General features: G+C 42.1%; 2 protein-coding genes and 1 long non-coding RNA gene across 3 annotated transcripts; 1 reads left to right on the top strand and 2 right to left on the bottom strand.

Moving 5' to 3' along the window:
• On the bottom strand, positions 408–3,269 carry LOC110433356. The gene is made up of 5 exons (XR_002450758.1): positions 3,036–3,269; positions 1,341–1,493; positions 1,134–1,229; positions 887–1,049; positions 408–744 (listed from the first exon to the last, which is right to left on the bottom strand). It is a non-coding gene; the product is annotated as an uncharacterized LOC110433356 (long non-coding RNA).
• Positions 3,429–8,367, top strand: LOC8078733 (mitochondrial-processing peptidase subunit alpha). The gene is made up of 13 exons (XM_002457154.2): positions 3,429–3,607; positions 4,625–4,870; positions 4,963–5,259; positions 5,352–5,519; positions 5,609–5,776; positions 5,875–5,955; positions 6,080–6,146; positions 6,681–6,775; positions 7,085–7,157; positions 7,242–7,312; positions 7,413–7,462; positions 7,737–7,849; positions 7,962–8,367. Exons 1-13 carry the CDS (start codon positions 3,572–3,574, stop codon positions 8,012–8,014), a joined length of 1,518 nt encoding a protein of 505 aa, XP_002457199.1. The 5' UTR covers positions 3,429–3,571; the 3' UTR covers positions 8,015–8,367.
• On the bottom strand, positions 10,631–11,269 carry LOC8084356 (transcription factor SRM1). The gene has a single exon (XM_021455246.1). The coding sequence runs from the start codon at positions 11,267–11,269 to the stop codon at positions 10,631–10,633; it is 639 nt and encodes a 212-aa protein (XP_021310921.1).

The raw sequence follows: 20,206 nt of genomic DNA, 5'->3' as shown, positions 1-20,206 counted from the left end.
TCTTCCCTTCCGCCTCACTCCATCCAATCCCATGAAAAGAGCGAGAACCGGATTTTTCTTCTTCTTCTTCTTATATATATATATGATGAAAAAACAAGAGTAGAAAGCCAAGGTAGGTAGGGCAATCCAAGCGATCTCGTCGACCAGTCCACCTCCCCGTGTGTTGCATTGTGCCTCTCATGGGCAAACAAATCAGGCCATTATGACCTGACAACCCCTCCCAACGCCGACACGACGTCTCGCGGGACGACGCGCGCGCGGCCGATCGGACGGAGCAGCCGCGCGCGCATGCGGCCGGCGGCGATCGTTCCGTGCGTCGTCGTCGTCGTCTCGCTCGTGTTAACTTAATGTCCCTCGGCCCCCTGCTCATTGTCGTCTGTCAAGACACACACAGTGATATGCAGCAGTGACACCTCGTCCGGCCCCGGGCTCATAAATGTTCAGACTGATTAATCAGCAACAAGGGCTAATCACGTTTGACTAAGCACGCCAGCAGGTCGGTCGAGAGTTGTTTCGGAAGGGAGAGGAGAGGTCTGCGTACCGGTGTACGACTGTGCGTACATACACTTGGAGTCGCGGTTCTGGCCAACCGACGGATCCGTCGCCACCCACGCAATAATTGCCATCCAATTTGCTTGGTGGGCGCGCAAACGCTGATGCTCAAGTCGCAGCAAATACGTATCCTGATGCCATGAGTGCACTGTAAACCGCAGTGTGTGTAATATGTTCTTTTTCCTGGCTTTGCTGAAAGCAACACCCCAGAAAGGCTAATAAATAGTAATGCAGGAGTAATAGTTACTAGTTAGCAGAATGTATGTACTCATGCTGTCATGCATTTGACTGATCTGTAGCTTAGGCTCTTAGCGTGAGTGAAGTAGAGAGGTACCTGGTGAAGCTGTGGATTGTCATTCTTCATTCATCTTGGATCGATGGATGCAGCAGCTGCCATCTCTCTGAAGCCCGACCGTTCACCTGAATCAATATAATAGATGTAGCAGAGCAGACGCGTTGTTCAACGGTCACAGGCAGCTTTCTCTGCGTGGCGCAACCTGTGCACACATAGAGCAATATCAGTCAAACAGGTCGGGTTATCGACCTCTTTACACATTCCGTGACATCAGATATGCACCTACCTACTAAACCAGGGCGATAGGAAGATGGGAACAGCCATCAGCTCCAGGAACAGAGTGTTGGCGCGTCGCGGTTTTTACAGTTGATCACCGGCTAGCCTGCATGCCACGCGAAGACGACAGCGGATAGAGTATAGATTAGAGGCAGGCGGCACGGGACGCCGAGGTCGTATATGATAAGTACCATGCGTGCTGCTGTTCGCACTGCACCTGCTCTGGTCGTGCTCGGCACTTGGGGCAGGCAGACAGCACAGGTCCCCCTCCCATGCGCCATGAGGACTTTCCAACATCATCAGGCACGAGCTTCAACAGGCACATGCTTCTTTCTTCCCCTTGATGGTTATTTTAAGTGTATTTGTATACCTACTGGACAAAAAGGGGAAGCAACAATCATTAGATGATCAAACTGAAACAGCTGCGGCTTTATGGGAAGAAGCGACATTACATACATCAATACATGAATGAGGAAATGCAGTGAGATGTGTAAGCGATTTAAAAAACAGAGATAGAAGGTGTCACTGGCTGTTTTTTGCCTGTCATAAGCGATTACATCAATACTGATGCCGCCCATTTTTGCCTGTCATAAACGATTACATGTCACTGGCTGCACTGTTTTCCAGGTGTATGCATCAGCTACTTCAGAATGTTGTGAATCTGAGTTCTAAAATTGGGGAACATAGAAGGTGTGATCAAGCCATTGGATGTGTCATCAGCTGCTTTTTTTCCCTACAACTGGGTGTGATCAGCTGGGTTTCTTCAAGGTACAGTATATGTTAAGGTCCAGACAAAGCAGGGGTGTAGAAAAGGTTTGTTGAAGGAGCTAATTAACATAACAGCTAAATGAAGATCACTAGTCCTTGGATCCCAATATGGTTAGCAAAAGAGTAAGGAATTCATGAAAGCTCATAGTGAAACGAACAGCTGCACTATCTGTTTTGCTCCACATGCGCATCATCAGCAAATGGCAGAATTGGGTGCCATTTTGTCAGACTTACGACGTAGGAAGTGATGAGAGGTGTGTTTGGACTTTGGAGTAACCAATTGACCATTGGCAAAGGTGATTTACATCGACTCTATGAAACTAACATCAATAGACTAGCTAACTAGCAACCTTTCGCTACCAGCTACCGCTTATGCAACGACAAGTCGACAAACACTGAATTTTAGTTTCAGTAAAAACCATACCGCCTTCAGCTACAGAGGACTACAACGCATTAGACCTGGCACAGTTTGCATGCCTGATCTGTGCCGTCTACCGGATACGATATCGTGATCCGATCAACAGCACTAACTGCTCACAAAGTACGATTCAAACAACCAACGACCCTGTACCTACGCTCACAACGACCAATCACCTGCATATACCAACCCTATTCATGCACCAAACTCTTTGCCAAAATCTCGATTTGCCCATGGCAACTTGGGCACTTGGCCCATATCATCATGCTTATGTCCAACGCATACACAAACAGCCCAACAAAAGCACAATGGACCATCTGACAGCCTTGTACGAGCAAATCTTCAGAGGGCCCGGGGAAAAAAATGCAAGCCAGCTGCAACGCTGCAACTGCTATTTATGAACTGACACCGGCATTTCATCGAGCAGGTGATCGAAGCTATGCGCATGCCTAGCGTATTTTCACCTTCACCTATTGGCAGTTTGGCACTCACTGAATGCGAACCCGTGGAAGTAATTTCTCCACTTTTCTGTCATGGATGGAATTGAGAGCAATCTACTCCGATGATAGAACACCCGCGCCAAACACATAGGCAAATGCAACGAAATTAACGAGATACTACTTTACAAGTTGCTGAAGCTTTCTGCCAGAAAGTTGATATGCTGAGAGCGGATGCACAAAGCAGGCTACGAAATCCCTAATCGGCAATCTATAGCAAACAACTCACCTGCTCGGCGCCATCCCGGATGCTGCGCCGCTGCGGGGCGATTGCGCGTCTCACTGTACACCCGGCAGCGATCGGCATCAGTCGCTGCGCCAGGCGAACCGCGACCGTCCTCCCGCATGCTGTGGCCCAGCCCTCGCGTCGCCACCGGCACCGAAGACGGTGGAGCCAGCAAGCGGCGGCGGTGATGGCCTCGCCCCATCTCGGCGTGCACGGCGCGGCGGTTCACGCGTGATGTGGTGTAATGTGATGGCCGGCAGGCCCATCAGAAACTAACAGATTTGGGCCTATATGGGCCACGTTGTTAGGCCCAAAGTGAGTGGGCCGGCCGCACATGCACGGCCTCTCTCGCAGTCTCGCTCGATATGCACAAGGAACCCTCTCGAGTCTCGAGTCTCGAGAGTGAGTTCGATTCGTTGCCGTCCACTTGTCTCACGTCACGGCCTGTCGCCATCTCCTTCCTGGTTGCTCCATCCCTGCCTCCTCGGCGCCGCCGGCGACGACTCCATAGAGCCACTCGGCCACAGGAACCGGCGACCATGTACCGAGTCGCCTCCGGCCTCGGCGCCCTCAAGGTGAGCCGCCCACGCCTGGAACCCTACCTTGCCTTGACCTCCTTGGCTCCTTCCATTTCCGGTAGATCTGGGCGCGATTCGCCGATCCGCAGCGGCGTCGCTTGTGGTCGCGTCGCGAGGCTGTGGATCCTTCAGTCCTTGTCGGGGACTTGTTCGCGCGCGGGCTTGATGCGTGAGACTCGGAGCTGAGGGGGCATTTCTGGCGTTGCAAGTGCCGATCGTTGTTTGAATGTTTGTCATGTCCTGTCGTCTGTTGAATTGGGAACATGGTTGTTTGAGATGCGATGTTGAGTGGCCTCTAGCTTGTTTGTAGAATTGCTATGTGAATGTGGGCTGTGGGGAGCAAGTGGAATCTGTGCTTCTGCGGATGTTTGTGAAGGCATGAAAACTGGCGTAGGGTGAGGTCTGCTAAGTCCGCGCTGATCATTTGTTCTCAAGGGGTCGTGTTAGTTGCTTGATCCCTGAACCATCCTGTCAGTCTATTAAACATAATACACTTTTAATCCATGCTAGAATTGGGTTCCATTTTAATACTTGGTTTCTGTCCGACACTGACCCTTTATCATTTGGTTATGATGGATGGATCAACTGAAATATATGGTTTCGAAAAACCTAGTTACTTCTCACAAGTCTTGACTGAAAATGCGCTTGATCTCCTTAAACCACCAGTGTTTACTTCTCATGATCACATGCTTATGCTGTTTTAGTTAACAAGCAGTGCGATGTTGAAGAATGTTTCATTTCATTCGATCATTCATTGCCACTTATGATACTAGTTTTCATGTCTGTTTATAGACAGAAGATAGAGCCACGATTTTTTATGTAGACAACCTTTTTTTTATGTGAGGATGTATTAAACTCCGTCATTCTGATTCCTTACACAAGAATATTGCTCTGCAAGCATACCTTTACTGTAATAATAAACAAAGAGTTAGCACGATTTTCTCGGGGTGTTCGTATGAAGCTTTACGGCTTTGACCACTGAACTGTAATAAAGGTTCTTTCCTTTTATTTCAGAGGCATGGGGCAGATGCTCAAATGATGAATGTTGCAATCAGGTGTGCCAGCACAAGTGTTGCACAAGGGTCATCTGGTGGCTTCTGGACCTGGTTGACTGGTGCACGCTCAAATGAAATACCTCCTCCAGATTTTGCACTTCCGGGAGTGACTATTCCTCCTCCGCTACCTGATCATGTGGAGGCTGGCAAGACAATAGTCACAACACTTCCCAATGGTGTTAAAATAGCCTCTGAGACATCTGCAGTATGTCTTCTCTGTTTTTATATGGTTACTCGTTCCATCCATGCCCTCACCAGCAGCTGATGATAATAGGGTGTTCTCTATTTCCTATTCAGGGATCATCTTGTTCTGTTGGAGTTTATGTTGATTGTGGTTCTGTATATGAAGCACCTGAAACAACAGGCGCCAGTCAACTGGTGAAGACAATGGCCTTCGCAACCACTGCCAACAGGAGCGAATTGCGGGTTGTGCGTGAAATTGACGCAATAGGTGGCACTGCCAAAGCATCTGCTAGCCGTGAGATGATGAGCTACACTTACAGGGCCCTGAAGACTTACATGCCTGAAATGGTTGAGGTGCTTATTGATTGTGTACGCAACCCTGCTTTTCTTGATTGGGAGGTCAAGGAACAGGTATTTCATCTTGGTGTCATCCCCTTCCACATGTCTGTTTTAGATAAATGTATCATGTTCTTTGCTGACATAGTGACATGTTTCCTTTTCAGATTTTGAGGCTAAAGGCAGAGCTTGTGAAATCATCAAGTAATCCTGAAAAATTCCTTTTGGAGGCTCTTCATTCTACTGGCTATTCTGGTGCTTTAGCAAACCCACTAATTGCATCAGAATATGCAATTAGCAGATTGAATTCAGATGTCCTGGAGCAATTTATAATTGTGAGACTCATCTTCAGAATTTTTTTAGTACTTTATGTCCTGGTATCCTTTTTGACATGTTATTTGTACCTTTGTTGCATGGCTATCAGGAGAACTACACTGCTCCCCGCATTGTTCTAGCTGCATCAGGTGTTGACCATGAAGAATTGGTATCTATTGCTGGGCCCCTTCTGTCTGACATTCCCAGTGTATCTGGAACAACAAGGCCAAAATCTACTTACATAGGTGGCGAATACAAAAAAAGTGCAGATTCATCGGTAGGCATTAGGATTCAGTCCATTCATCAGGTCACTTATCTAACCACTTTCGTCACCTAGATTTCTATCCTTACTTTCGCCTTTGTCTTGCAAAATAGAACACAGATGTTGCATTGGCATTCGAGGTCCCAAGTGGTTGGCTCAAAGAAAAAGATTTTGTGACCGCATCAGTTCTTCAGGTGATTTTGCGACCGTATCAGTTCTTCAGGTTCATTAGGCAGTTTGTTGAGAGATTCACTATTTTACTAAACAAGGCATGCAAATTGAATGTTTTATTAACTAAGGGCTCTACATCTTTTATAGACACTTCTGGGTGGCGGTGGCAAATTTTCTTGGGGAAGGCAAGGAAAGGGGTTGCATTCGCGTCTAAGTAAGTAGAACAGATGTTTATATTTTACGCTTTAGCATGCCAGACACTATTTATTCTTTTGAGAAACTGTTGGTGCATTAGGAGACTTGGATAGATGATGATATCAGTATTATGAAGTTGTTCAACAATCTGACCTATTAATAATTCAAATAGGATTTGCTCCCAGTTTGTACTATATTGATACCGCTCACCCTGAATTGGTTATTCTTTATCAAGATCTTATAGGACAAAGCAACACAAACTGTAAAATATATTGTTCAACTTTCACACTGTTGGAGAAGTATTATTCATCTAGTAGTGTCATCTACAAGTGCACTAAAGGTTTAGTTGTTCTAGTTCTGATTGCACCATAACTGTTCTTTTATGTTCATTTCATCTAGTGTAGATCTTTACCATAATGTGAAGCACTATGAATACAAAAAATATTCTAACAAGTCGAAGCAGTCAGGATGTATTTATGTTGCTTGTCTTTATATATAATTAGTGGGATCATACCAATCCCTGAATTTGAGGTGTGCTTTGTGGCTTGTGCAGACCATCTAGTAAATGAATTTGATCAGATCAAGTCAATCTCTGCTTTCAAGGACGTTCACAGTAATACTGGCATCTTTGGAATCCATACATCTACTGTAAGTATTAAATTCACAAGCTTGCTAGTAATGCATAATGTAGTCATTTTCATGTCATCATATGTACCTTTTGGGAGGAAATGGTCACTTAACTTGTTACAGTACATATGTTATCCTTTTCTGTGTGAAAACTCAAACCATGCTTACAGCATCACATAGCAAACTCATTGGAGGAGTTAAAACAATCGTTACAGAAATAAACATAGCAAACTCATTGGAGGAGTTAAAACAATCGTTACAGAAATAAACATAGTGTTCATAGTTTATATTTCAAATACAAATCATAACAAAGTGTTATCTCATAATCAGGATGCATCATTTGTTCCTAAAGCTATTGACCTAGCAGCCAGAGAGCTCACTTCCCTTGCAACTCCAGGACAAGGTATCCCAACTATCCTATCTTGGCTGTTGGCTCCTGTTAGTTAGATTACTTGCCTGCCTGGAACTTCATTTATTCTCATTACAGTTGACCAAAGCCAACTAGACCGTGCTAAAGCCTCAGCTAAATCAGCGATACTGGCGAACCTGGAATCGCAGGTATATAGGAATGTTTCAAATATTTTTCTCTTTTGCTAAAACGAAATGTTATACATTTCTGTGACTGCTGATGGTTCACTCGAATAATTGAAACTCATAGGCATCACTAACAGAAGACATGGGGCGCCAAGTTTTGGCATTTGGTGAAAGGTAATGTGTTTTGAATGCTGTAGTGCTGTGATAATTTCACCTTTTAGCTGTGATTCTATTCCCTTAGAGGTCACAACAGGATGCTGTCATGATATTGCTTCAGAGAGATTATATTTCAAATGTTTCCTGCTGCTATTGTAGATATTATGTTCATGGATGTTATTATTATGTTTATGTCAATGAAAGATATATTCAACTTCTGATGCTTTTCTATTTTGTTATCTCTGTATCATGCTCACTGGTCCACCTAATCATGCTTCATAAAACCCTGCAGGAAACCTGCTGAGCACCTTCTCAAGGCTATTGACGGTGTTACTCTGAAAGATGTAACATCTGTTGCTGAAAAGATCATTTCATCACCATTGACAATGGCATCTCATGGAAACGGTAAGTGACAGCTAGTCACTTTTACATTGTGCGACATCAACTAACTTTACATTGTGCGATATCAACTAGAATTCAACTAGAATGTTTCTGACCTATCGCCTGCATTCTGCAGTTCTGAACATGCCAACTTATGAGTCGGTCAGTGGCAAGTTCCGCTCAAAATGAGGAGTACATGACCCTTCATTTTATCACCTTGTTTGCTGGACAAGTTTAGCAGTCCATTGTCATTCACGCCTAGGCCATGATTCTTGGTCAGTTTCAGAAGAAATAAGGAACCTCATACAGTTTTGTTCGTTAAATCTGTGATCATTTCACAATTACTCCTTTTTCCCTTTCTTTTGCGGAGCATTCATGATGTTAATGCTGGTGATAGACCAGTAACGAGCTTGTAAATTTAACTGAACCCTGGCCCCCTCTTTCGATGACAAGGCCCCAAAAGAGTGTACAAAATTTTCGTAAAACCTTTGACAGAAATGTTGAAGCACATGAATAATGATTCTACAGAACTGAAGTTTGCATGGTTCGTGTTCGAGGCAACAAATGGTTATGGTGTGTCACAAGGTCGGTTAAGTGGGTAACCTACCATTGGCGCTTTTCGAGGAAGTTAGCTTGGTTTATTTCTCCTCTAAATTAATTACATGGTATTTCTCCTGGAACTTGCATCCCTATGTATGTATGGCTCAACATGAGCAAGATCAGGAAATCAATCACAAGCAAACCATTGCATCGCTTGCTGCTAGCTATCGGAAGATTGAACGCACCAGGACTCCATAAGCAGAGGAATCCAAGATGTTCTCGACAACGCTGACAGCCGCAAGCTCCACCTCTCCGAGGTGCCTGACGAAGGCGGTGGTGACGAATCCGATTGTAGAACAGAAACACCTCTGTCAGGAGTGCCTGGAAGGCAAGGTGCCATAGAGGTTCACATAAAACTTTTATTATCCCTCTCTTTATATTAGTATAGTACCACGTCAGGCCTTACAAGGCCATCCAGCAGCCATGGGCGTTTCTCCGTCTCATGCTCGAGCCTGCTGCTGCCTGGACTCGATGTCATTGACCAACAAGCTAAGCTAGCGCTCTCTTTGCAGCTTGCTGCAGGCGCAAGGGATGGATAAGTATCCTTTTCATTTCGATGACGGAAACTGCAACGCCTGTGATTGAGTTACTCATGTCGCTCTGCTAATCTCTAGCTGGGAAACTTCAGAATCCGTAAAAGATTTACGGCTAATTACTCTGGGAGGAGGGCGCGGCCGGCTGGCAGGTAGCAGTGACCAGCAGAGAGGCGGCGTCCCATTTGTTTGAGCTTAACAGCCAAATCAGTTAGTAATAAAATAATATTTTCTCTTATAATAAATTAGCATCAGCATAAACTAAAAAAACAGTTTGCTGAACAGCACCGAAGGTTTGGCGCTGACCCTGCGATGTCGTGTGGGAAAAAAGCCCTTGTGGTGCCAATATTTTGATTTATTGAAAGTGATTTATTAGAAATTCTTGTGAGGTAGATTTTTTTTCTCTCAATAACTTTTTTCGGGTTGAAAAACACTGTTTTCAGGAAGAAAAAAAATAGAATACTTTTGGAGATGCTCTAACAGCAATAACTTTTCTCAGGTTTGCTAATGCAAAAGTGTTGAGCTTGGAACAATGACATGAATTGTCTTAGAATTGGCTGTCTTTTGAAGAAAGCTCGTTTTCCGTGTGTTAGGACCTAATTGATCGTATTTTGAAGATTACCCCTCCTCTTTTAACCATCCTTTAGCCCTTGGAGATCCAAACAGGAGGATTAAAAGAAGGGGCTAATCTTTAGCCCTCTATTAGCCCATTAGCCCTTGCAAGGTAGGCTAGAGGGGGATAATAAAAGCGCTAATAGGTAACTTTACTCTCTTTCTTTCTCATCTCTCTTTCACCTTTTAGTCACCTTTTAGGCATGTATCCAAACAGGCCAAGAGGCTAAACTTTAGCCCCTTCATTTCAATTGCTAATCTTTAGCCAAAGGATCTATACAGGGCCTTAATCGATCCAGCAGAAACTAAGCGCATGAGGATTCATGGAAAGAGTGAATTTCTCGGCAGAGGAGGCAACACAGTGCTAGCCTGCTGCTGAAGTCTGACGAGACGGTAAAAAAGTTTTCCAAGGGACGACGGCTCATGCGCTGCACCCTTTCTTGACTCGAGGGAGCCACGCTGCGGTCATCAACGGGTGGCCCGTGGAATTGGAGCCTCGAGATGGTGACACCATTGGCGTGCCTCTTGTTTTTTTTTTCCCCGAATCGCCGTTTTTGACCAATGGACGCTGGCTACGCATGCGAAGGAAGCAACGAGGCAGCTCTTTGTTGGCTCCTGCTCTGCTGGCCTCGGAATTGTGGGCGGTGCTTGGTCGGTTGGTGCCTGCCGACGCCCCTGACTGCCTGCCGGAGAACGGGAGGCGCCGGCGTTTTTCCGCGGCGCCAAGAGCCCCATGGTTTCACCTCAGGGCTCAGGTCGACGCCAAGGGTCAGGAGATCGCGAGGCAGCTGATAACTGCTGAAGCTTATCACTATTCTCGTACTCTGTACCTGAGCAATGAGTAGCATGCTAATTAATGCTTTCCGGCCTATCACTCCTTCTAAACGTCCCATTTAGGGCAGTCCCAATGGGGAAATTAAATGTAGTTTCTATCTCTATTAATTATGTTGACAACTCAGCATTTTGATGATGTGGCACAAGAGTTAATGAGGAAAGAGACAGTAAAACGAAGAAATCGTTTCTACTCCACGAAACCAGCTCTACCCTCGCAACGAGGCGGTTAGACACGACCCATTCTCCGTTGGGAAGAAACCACCGGTGTCGAGGGATCCCGTACGCCGCCGCCGCCGCCGCGCTGCCTGCTTTGCGCTCGCTCGCTCGATCCCGCCCGGCTTCGCTTCCCTCCCTCTCCCGCGCCGTAATGGGAATTGACGACGGGCTCGAGCTTCACGTTGCCGTAGGAGGAGTGTGGCAAGAAGTGGTGGTGGTGGTGCGGCGGCGGGGGCTTGCTGTCGACGAGGACGCCAAACTGCTCGGAGATGACCGGACCGCAGCCGGTGGTGGTGGACGAGGGTGTGGTGGAGGTGGAGGTGAGCACAGACACAGAGGGCGGCGAGGCCGAGGGGTTGCCGCCGCCGCCTGCGGTGTCGTCGTCTGGGAGGTTGACGGTGGTGATGTCATGGATGCTGGAGCGGCGCTTGTCCTTGCCGCTGGAGTTGAGGCGGATGAAGTACTTCTGCGCATGGCTGGCCACCTGCGTCGGCGTCCAGCTCGTCACGAAGTTGCGCGAGATGTTCCGCCAGTCCCCGCGCCCGTACTTCTTCAGACCCATCAAGAACAGCCTGCGGTACGGTAGGCAACCAGAGAAAGATTGCAGATTAGCCATGGAATTTTCAGCAATCAAGCGCGCAAGTTCCATTTGTTGTGCGAGAGAGTGAGAGGATCAATTGGGGTCAGGGCGGCTGCTTACTTGTGCTCCTCCTCCGTCCAGGGGATGCATGTTTATGCTGGACTGCAAGTCATTGTTTATTGTCGTCTTTCTAAATTATGTTATTCAAATATTGTCTTGTTTCCTATCATGTGATGAAGCCGTTGATGACTACATGGCTGATTGCCACAGCTAATCTAATCATCTTTTGTGTTGTATTTAATTTATCTTTTGTATTAAATATCTTATAGAAACCATGGGTTGGGAGAAGTAGTTTCTATAAGACATTAGTTGCTCTTTTTCTCTCTTGGAATCTACAACTAGAAATTTCCATTGGACTGCCCTTACGATGCTTTCTTTTTATAAGCACTCGAACCTTAGTGTTCTTTATTATCCATATAAACATTGCTGAACAAAGAGAGCTTCTTATAATGTTTATATATAGGAAATGGAGAGTTCTAACTAAACTTTTTTTTATAGTGATATATATTAGTAAAAAAGTTTTTACGAGTGCAAAGATGCGCATAAGCCACGTAGAGGCAAATGGTCTAGCAGGGCAATGACAGAGAAATCACTATGAAGGGCAGAAGGGGACGCCAACAAGGACCCCAAGTGCTCCCTCCTTGTCAAGCACCACATCCTAGCATCATCATGTATTTTATCAACCACTTGTTGAGGCTCCCTAAAGATGTACTTGACGATCTGTTGGTTCTCTCTCTATATGCAGGTCAGCATGTAATTAGTAACTCAAATTTGAGCCAACGTCACAAAGTTCACATCCTACTAAGAGAACACTGTAGTGCAGTACAATACGTTGGAGTTACTACCCGAAGTGAGATTTCACAAGACCGCACTAAATTTTGTTGAAAGTTAGTATCTCTCAACCAAATAGACCCTTGCAGGCAACTTGAAGAAAGGAAACTAAACATGCTAAAATAAAGTGCCAACTGGATGGTTTTTCTATGTTGCACAAATCCTATTTGATGAACCTAAATATTTTTAAACCGGCTTATGTATGTGGTACTTGTAGTGGATGTAATTTTCATGTACTTCGTCACTGATTGGAACATCGTCGTGTAGTTTATACACATATAGATCAAACCTTTAGAGATATCACCAATGAACATGTAGAGATCAAATGAGACAGACATGGGGGTGGCCATCAAGTGACATGCACATGCATGCCTGCTTGAGTGATAGTACCTAGCTATTAACTAAAAGTATGAAACCTAAAGCAAACATCATCAGAGTAAGAATAAATTAAACAAAGCACATACCTTTTCAAGTTGGCCTTCTGCTCCTTCCGTTTGGCTACGATTGAGTTCTTTGATCTCTTCCCACCCATGAGGTTATTTGGCTACACACCAATCCACTTCAATCCATGTGGATTGAGGTATTAGAGCGAAAAATTGACTAATTATCCACTCCAATACCTCCCAATCCATGTGAATTATTAAACAAAACATGAAAACTGAACTCAAAATCCATCGTGTAAGCACCAGGTCGACTAATTTTCTTTGATTCCTAGCACCTGCAGGTTCTTAATTAATTTGTATGTGTTTGTTGCATCCTTGTTCATTTGCTCCAGTTGGAATGAGGTAAGCTGCCAGAGTATTGGCAAACTTGACTTTGCCTCTAGTTAAGTACCCTCATTATTTGGCTACCTAGCCAGGTAAGCTGCTTTGTAGCATCCTCTATTCCTCTTCATGCTTGTTTTTCTCCCCTTTTCTGTTGGAGGGATACGATTCTTATTTTACTTCTTTGTACAAGGCCGTGTGTCACTTTCTCGAGTGAATCCAAGAGGAAAAACTTCTTTTGAGCATTGGCAACTGGCAAGCTAGCTTCCAATCCCAGAAGTGTGTGGTCATATATATTATCTCAATCAAGTGAAGGTTTCATAAACTTATAGTTAGTTCTATTATATATTCACATGTGGTAGTAGTTGCTTGTAAGATGATGATGGCTTTGGATTTGTGACAAAAAAACAAACAAAGAAGAATACTGATGAAAACCGTCCATCCAATTATATTATTCCAATTGGAATCAGGTGCAACTTACAAGCAAGCAAAGCATCTTCCACGGAATATGCTCCTGCTGAAAAACCAGCTGGGGCAGGCAGCGTATCACCTTTTCAAGCAATAAGCTTATCAGGAACCTATGAGAGCTTATCAAAGCCGCTGGTTTCATTGTGACCACAGATCATCAGCATATATAATGTACTACGCTGTCACCTTTTAATAATGTTCTGATGCTAATTATATCATGAGTTGCTGTTAGCTTCAAGTTTCTTGCTACTTAATCTCATTATATGTTGTTTGCTGAGAATAAATAAAGCTAAGTCCATCTTTTATTCTTTGGAAGAAGCAAAGAATGAAAGAAAGAAAGAAAGTTGTCGCGCATATTAAGTTATACATACTCATTCCGTTCTAGAATAGATGATGTTATGAGATACATGTTGATCAAACTTTCTTAACTTTAACTATATTTGTAAAAAATACGTGTAACATTTATATATTAAAATAAAAATTTATTACGATAGCATATTCAACGATTTATCTAATAATATTAATAATATATTATAAATATTAATATTTATTTATAATTAATTAAATTTTTTTTAAAAAAAAACTAATTTCTTGAGAAACGATAATAACTTTTATTTTGATAGTACTCCTATGCCGCTGGGTGGGTCGTTGAGGAAGCCAAGACGGATCGCAGTTCGCACGCAGTTTCTTGGGCCTTGTTTAGTTCCGAAAACTGAAAAGTTTTCGCAACTGTAGCACTTTCGTTTGTTTGTGGTAAATATTGTCCAATCATAGACTAACTAGAGTCAAAAGATTCGTCTCGTGATTTACAGTCAAACTGTATGATTAGTTTTTGTTTTCGTCTATATTTAATGCTTCATGCATGTGCCGCAAGATTCGATGTGACAGAGAATCTTGAAAACTTTTTGGATTTCAGGTGCACTAAACATGGCCTTGATATGATAGAAGAATGGTCCCGGTGCGGTGCTCGTCGTCTTGTTCTTGTCAAAGGGCCTGCATCCAGGGGCCGTCAACTTCACATGGAGGCCAGGGCGACCAAAGAACATGCATATGGTTGGCCGTGGCCTGTGGCGTTCTCCGTCTCGTGTGCCGTGATGTAGGCATAGTACGCAGTACGCATGTGTGCAGCCCAGGTCTCCTCTCGTACTTGCGATTTGATCGGCATTTAGCAGCCGGAGATACGTACAGATCGGCATTTAATTTGGGCGTATGATCGACCTATGTATTCTCATCTAAGTGGTTTGTACCACTTTTTCTGAATGAATTGACACCTAGCAGAAAATATAAGAAAGTAATCCTACGAATTTACCTGATGTGAGAAAAACAAATAGAAACAACACCACTTAGGCCTTATTTAGTTCCACCTAAAATCTAAAAAACTTTTTAAGATTTTCTATCACATTGATTCTTACGGCCGGCACATGCATAAAGCATTAAATATAAATAAAAAATAATTAATTACATAATTTATCTGTAATTTGCGAGACGAATTTTTTGAACCTAGTTAATCTATAGTTAGATAATAGTTATTAAATACAAACGAAAGTGCTATAGTGTTCAAATTCAAAAGAAAAAATCTAAACAAGGCCTTAGTTTTCTTCTCTCTTGTCTTGAAATGTCCCGAGGTCTCCAAACGGCACTGCTCAATCCTCTCTCTCCCAACTCTCCAAAAGTGCTATAGGGTAGGACCTCTTTGGAGAATCCGGTGGCGGAGATAGAGGGTGACAGGGCCACGACCATCCCTTAAGTCCCCACAATTTCTGTTATTTTTTTTAAAAAAAACTTGATTAAACTTCAAAGAAATTAATATTGCTTCCCTTAAAAAAAATTGAAGATCGTATTTTTACCTCCACCAATAGGAGAACCTTACGCCATCCCTGTCATCGTTGTCCTATCCACTCCATTGTTAGCCATTGGCCATTGCTAGCCACTCATTCGTCATCGCTATCATCATTCGCCATATATTTCTTTCTACGCAATATATGGATTCATGGTTCGCCATATACACAGATGGCGTATTCCCTTTGCTAGATCTCACATAAAGGGATGCTCATGCGTTGTGTATATTTTTTTTTCTTTTGAATAGGGATGCTCATGTGTTGTGCATGTATGTTTTTTTTTGTAAACGGATGCTCATGTGTTGTGTATATATGTTTTTTTCTTTGAGAGGGACGCTCATGTGTTGTGCATATATATTTTTTTGTAAAGGGATGCTCATGTGTTGTGCATATATGATTGATGAATTGAAGTGTGTGCTACGGGTGAAGTTAAATTACTACTGTTTGTATTGTATACGTAAAAAGTCTACATAACCTCTAAACTATCTAGGGTAGAATACTTCATCCCCAAACTATAAAATCAGATATTCTACCCTCTAAACTTTCAAAACCGGTCAAATAACTCCCTAGAGTGGTTTTAGAGGGTGGTTTTGTTATTTTCTTTTTTATTTATTTCCTTTAAAACTTTGAAAAATTATAATAAATCATAAAAAATCATAAAATATAAAGTTCAATTTTATTGGACTCCTGATGAGTAGATCTACACAATAAATATATAATATAGTGTACTTTAGTACAAAATTTTTGTTGTAGCTTTAAATCTATGTTTTTCTATAATTAATAAGAATAATTCATGTATGTAGTTCCTATGGTTCAATTGTGGTAAAATTTTTATGGTGGGCTCATTATTATATGTTTGAACTATGGTAAAAGTTTTGTACCCATTGGATCATGTATAACTTAGTTATTATTAAATCTATGATTTATCTATAACTAAGTTATACGTGATCCAATGAGTATGAAATTTTTATCATAGTTCAAGCATACAGTAACAAACCCACTATAAAAATTTACCACAATTGGACCATAGGAACTATATATATGAATTATTCGAATTAATTATAGAAAAACATAGATTTAAAGCTATAGAAAAAACTTTGTACTAAAGTATATCATATTATATATTCACTATGTAGATCTACTCATTAAGAGTCAAACAAAATTGATTTTTACCATTTTATGATTTTTTGTGATTTATTATGATTTTTCAAAGTTTTGGCAAAAATAAATAAAAAAGAAAAAGACAAAACCACCATTTAAAACCAATTGAGCGGGTTATTCGACCGGTTTTAAAAGTTTAGGAGGGTAGAATATCCGGTTTTATAGTTTGGAGATAAAGTATTTTACTCTAGATATTTTGGGGATTATGTAGACTTTTTTCTATTTTATACTACCTTCGTCCTAAATAGAATACAACATGGGTGGCGTGCTAAGAAAAATGGTTTACGTTTGACCAAATTTCTAATAAATAATATTTATTTCTAACTTGAAATTAATTTATTATGCCCCACCCAAAAAAAAACATGCACAACGTATCCTATAGCGTGGATTGGGGAAGGGGCAGCGAACGGCGAGGACGGGTGCGAAACCTAATTAATAAACAGTCACCCCAAATTACGATCAAGAAAAATATATGCACGCGTCCAAAACAATGTCCTGTTGCCGTGCGCAGTTTTGACGGCGATTTGTTTCGGTACCAGAGTCTTAAATCTGAAGTGACCTTATCTTTTTCCATTTACTAGAGATCGAGGAATTGAACTACTCCAGCTAGCTCTTCCAGCGTCCTGGGAAGTACTGTACCTAGCTAGCTCCTCCTCCTCCAGCATCATTGATCTAAAAAATCATGACTGAAAGTACAAACTCTAAAGATAGAGTGTGTAGGTGCATCATACTAGGGTGAACGTATATGTGTTATATAACATCGTGTTTTGTGTTTATAAAAAAACGATTAACTCCTTGAATCACTCTAAGTCAAACTACCTTAAGTTTAACCAATTTTATAAGAAAATAACACCAATAAATAAATTATAAAACATATTTTATGATATATTTATATAATCGTGATTAAACATATTTTATGATATATTTATATAATCATGTCATAAATGGAAAAGGCAATTTGCGATTGTGTATATATAGTCGTGATTAAACAAGAAAAAGACTATATATTATTTGTTAAATCACTTTTTCTTGCCTTTTATTAAATATACCAGGACATTGGTTAAAAATGGAAAGACTATATACACCAGAAAAGTGATTAAACAAATTTTTATAGTCTTTCAGGACATTTGCGATCGTGTATATATATATATGATCATCATGATTATCCCTACTATAATAGAACACTTCAAATTATACTAGGTCCACCCAGTAAAACCTCCCCGCTGAGAGTTTCTAACCTCTGTACACCTAGAAAAATATACACAGGAAGTCGTCTTCATTAAAATCAAGGGCTACGAAACATCTCTCCTAGGCTTCAACCCAAACGTGCGGCTAAGATCGATAGCAGACTTCAACTCCAGGCTTCAACATGCCTCCACCCGAGCAAAGTGCCTTCACCTACGATCAATCAATAGGAAAAAAAACACCGGAAAAAATAAGGAAAGAAAAAACCGCCATCGTCCGAGGCTCCGAGCTCTACGAGGGTCCGACTTTGCCGCTGCCGCGTCTCCTGCCAGAACAGGAGAACCGAGAGGGAACAACGAGGAGGGCGTCCAGCAGTGATCAGGGTCGAGGCAGCGATCAGGACCAAGACGCGGTCCCCATCTCGGGATCTGACAATCTGCGGACGCTCGCTCGCCGTCGAAGCCCGCCGGCCAGTCGCCTTCGAAGCCAACTGCACGCTGGCCAGAATCACGGAACTTCGATGACACCGGCTAGGGCCTCAGGCCGAATCGGTCAAAAGGCATGTGCCAGACTGGCCAGGCGTTCAACGCGACCAACTGCAACCGGAAGATCGGAAGATCATCGGAGCGCGGTGGTACGCCGGGGATGCCAGCGAGGAGGACCTCAACAGAGAGAACAAGTCGGCGTGGGATGCCCACGATCATTGGCGGACTCACGGCGGGGGCTGGGGTGGCTGCAGCTCCCTTCTTGGGCTCAAATTTTTTTAACAGATTTTTTTTTTATCAAAAACCTCTATGTATTTGGTATTTTTCTATGTTTATTTTATTTTTTGTTTTTGAGCACTTTGAATCAATATTGTATTATCAATTTTAGCTATATTTATTAGTGTACTGGATCGAGCGAGAAAAAATTTTTTTAGCTATATTATTTAGCTCTCCCTCTTCGTTTGTTTCTGGGTGCGCCACTGCCCACGATCACGGCACGCACACTGCCTCGACGGCCGCCGGCTCGCTGGTACTCGTACGTATCGTAGGCTTGCAGCTGAACTGAACGGCTTTGAGTTGATCGGTATGATGTGCGTGAGTAAATAAATAGAACAATCTCTTGGTTACCGTAATGCTAAAATTATATATGAAGAGTATATTCAGTTAGAAATATCCTGAAGGATATGCTATCAGATATATACTATCAGATATGCTATCAAAGTATTTACTTAGAAATATCTTCAACGAGATGCTCCATTTGTTTCAAAGCTAAATAATTTTCTACACGTTCTTTGTTAGAGATTAATGAGTAGCTGGATATTCTTAGTAGACTTGCCGTCAAAAAGGAATTTGACCAGGTGCATTTATTTGGATATGATTATATGATTTTTGATTGCTTTCTATACCCAAATTATTTGGATGGAAAACTCCGTGTCCAACTGAGCTGATATATCTATGCGCGAGAGATCCACGTCAAGCACAAAGTAATATGTCTACGCCGAGAGATATACATGGAGCACAGAGGGAAATGTCTACACCGAGAGATACACGCAGAGCGCTAAGCAAATATCACCAACGCCACAAATGTGCTTACAGTATTTTTGTATGCTCCTCTTTACGCAATGCCATACTAATGGACTAAAGGTGTCGTCCAAACGACCATTTTAGATGAGGCCTCGCGAAAGAGGGATGAAAGGAACATGTAGCAAAGGAAACGTCATATGTCCATCGAACAAAGGGAAGAGATTAGTGGGAAACAACGTAAATACCGACAGCGGAAGAAGGCCGCAACCCAAAATAGTAGCACTTTTGCTACTTTGGCTGAAACGAGACGATGTTGAATGTCGCACGAAAAAGTGTCCCCTCTTTAGTCTTTTGAGTTGTGAGAGATGAACATGCAAAACAAAACTCTGCACATTATGCATCCACTTCTAAATGAAGTATGTTTCAAGGGTTATGATGAGAGCATGTCATATATATCTATATTTCACACTATTGCTAAAAGGTTTCATCTCGCCATGAAACTGATAAATTGTAAGTGGAACCATAATATTTATGACTGGAAGCGAAGATTCCCTACATGTGCTATAAAAGTTTGAACAAATAAAGACAGGTAATCACTTCGAATATGTTTCATCTTTCTTATCATAAAATAGTCATTTGATTTATATACAATAAATAAACAAATGCTCTTCTCAAGGAGATTGGGAGGCTTCCTTGTATACAATTTCATGAAGTCATAAGATGGTGTAAGATTGCCACCGATCAACACTGTAAGTATATACTCCCTCTATTTGATGCCACAAAACTTTATAATTTTTTCTATAATTTTGGTCAAACTTGAGATGCTCTAACTTTCCAAGATTCTTGAAATGACTTACAATTTGGGATGCAGGGAGTATTCTTTAATTATAGTCCGTACAATACATAGGAAATTAATAACTTAGCTTACTATCTGCCATGCATAACTATCAACTACACTGAGGATAAAATTCTTGACATACATTTTGAAGAGAGTTCAAATGAATGTTTTGACAGCTTCTCTGAAAATCTTCAAGTTATGATTAAAGACTTAGACAAAATGTAACTTAGATGGTTAATACGAGAAATAACTTTACTTTAATTTGCATTCTTATGCAAAAGTGTTTCTGTATACATGCCCGAATATAATTGTGTAAAAGTTAAAACTATGAAACAAAATCGTTGGTTGTTTTT

This window comes from Sorghum bicolor, chromosome 3, assembly GCF_000003195.3.
Source record: "Sorghum bicolor cultivar BTx623 chromosome 3, Sorghum_bicolor_NCBIv3, whole genome shotgun sequence".
In the NCBI taxonomy this organism is placed as follows: domain Eukaryota; kingdom Viridiplantae; phylum Streptophyta; class Magnoliopsida; order Poales; family Poaceae; genus Sorghum; species Sorghum bicolor.
The sequence above is the reverse complement of the archived record's forward strand: the minus strand, read 5'-3'. Positions and strand labels throughout refer to the sequence as shown.

Bases quoted from the DNA above. Each gene is read 5' to 3' on its own strand.
- LOC8078733 (XM_002457154.2), top strand. From the start codon at position 3,572: ATGTACCGAGTCGCCTCCGGCCTCGGCGCCCTCAAG. The intron at 5,520-5,608 runs GTGAGACTCATC...CATGGCTATCAG, and splicing joins TCCTGGAGCAATTTATAATT to GAGAACTACACTGCTCCCCG. The intron at 5,777-5,874 runs GTAGGCATTAGG...CTTGCAAAATAG, and splicing joins AAAAAAGTGCAGATTCATCG to AACACAGATGTTGCATTGGC.
- LOC8084356 (XM_021455246.1), bottom strand. From the start codon at position 11,269: ATGGAACTTGCGCGCTTGATTGCTGAAAATTCCATGGCTAATCTGCAA.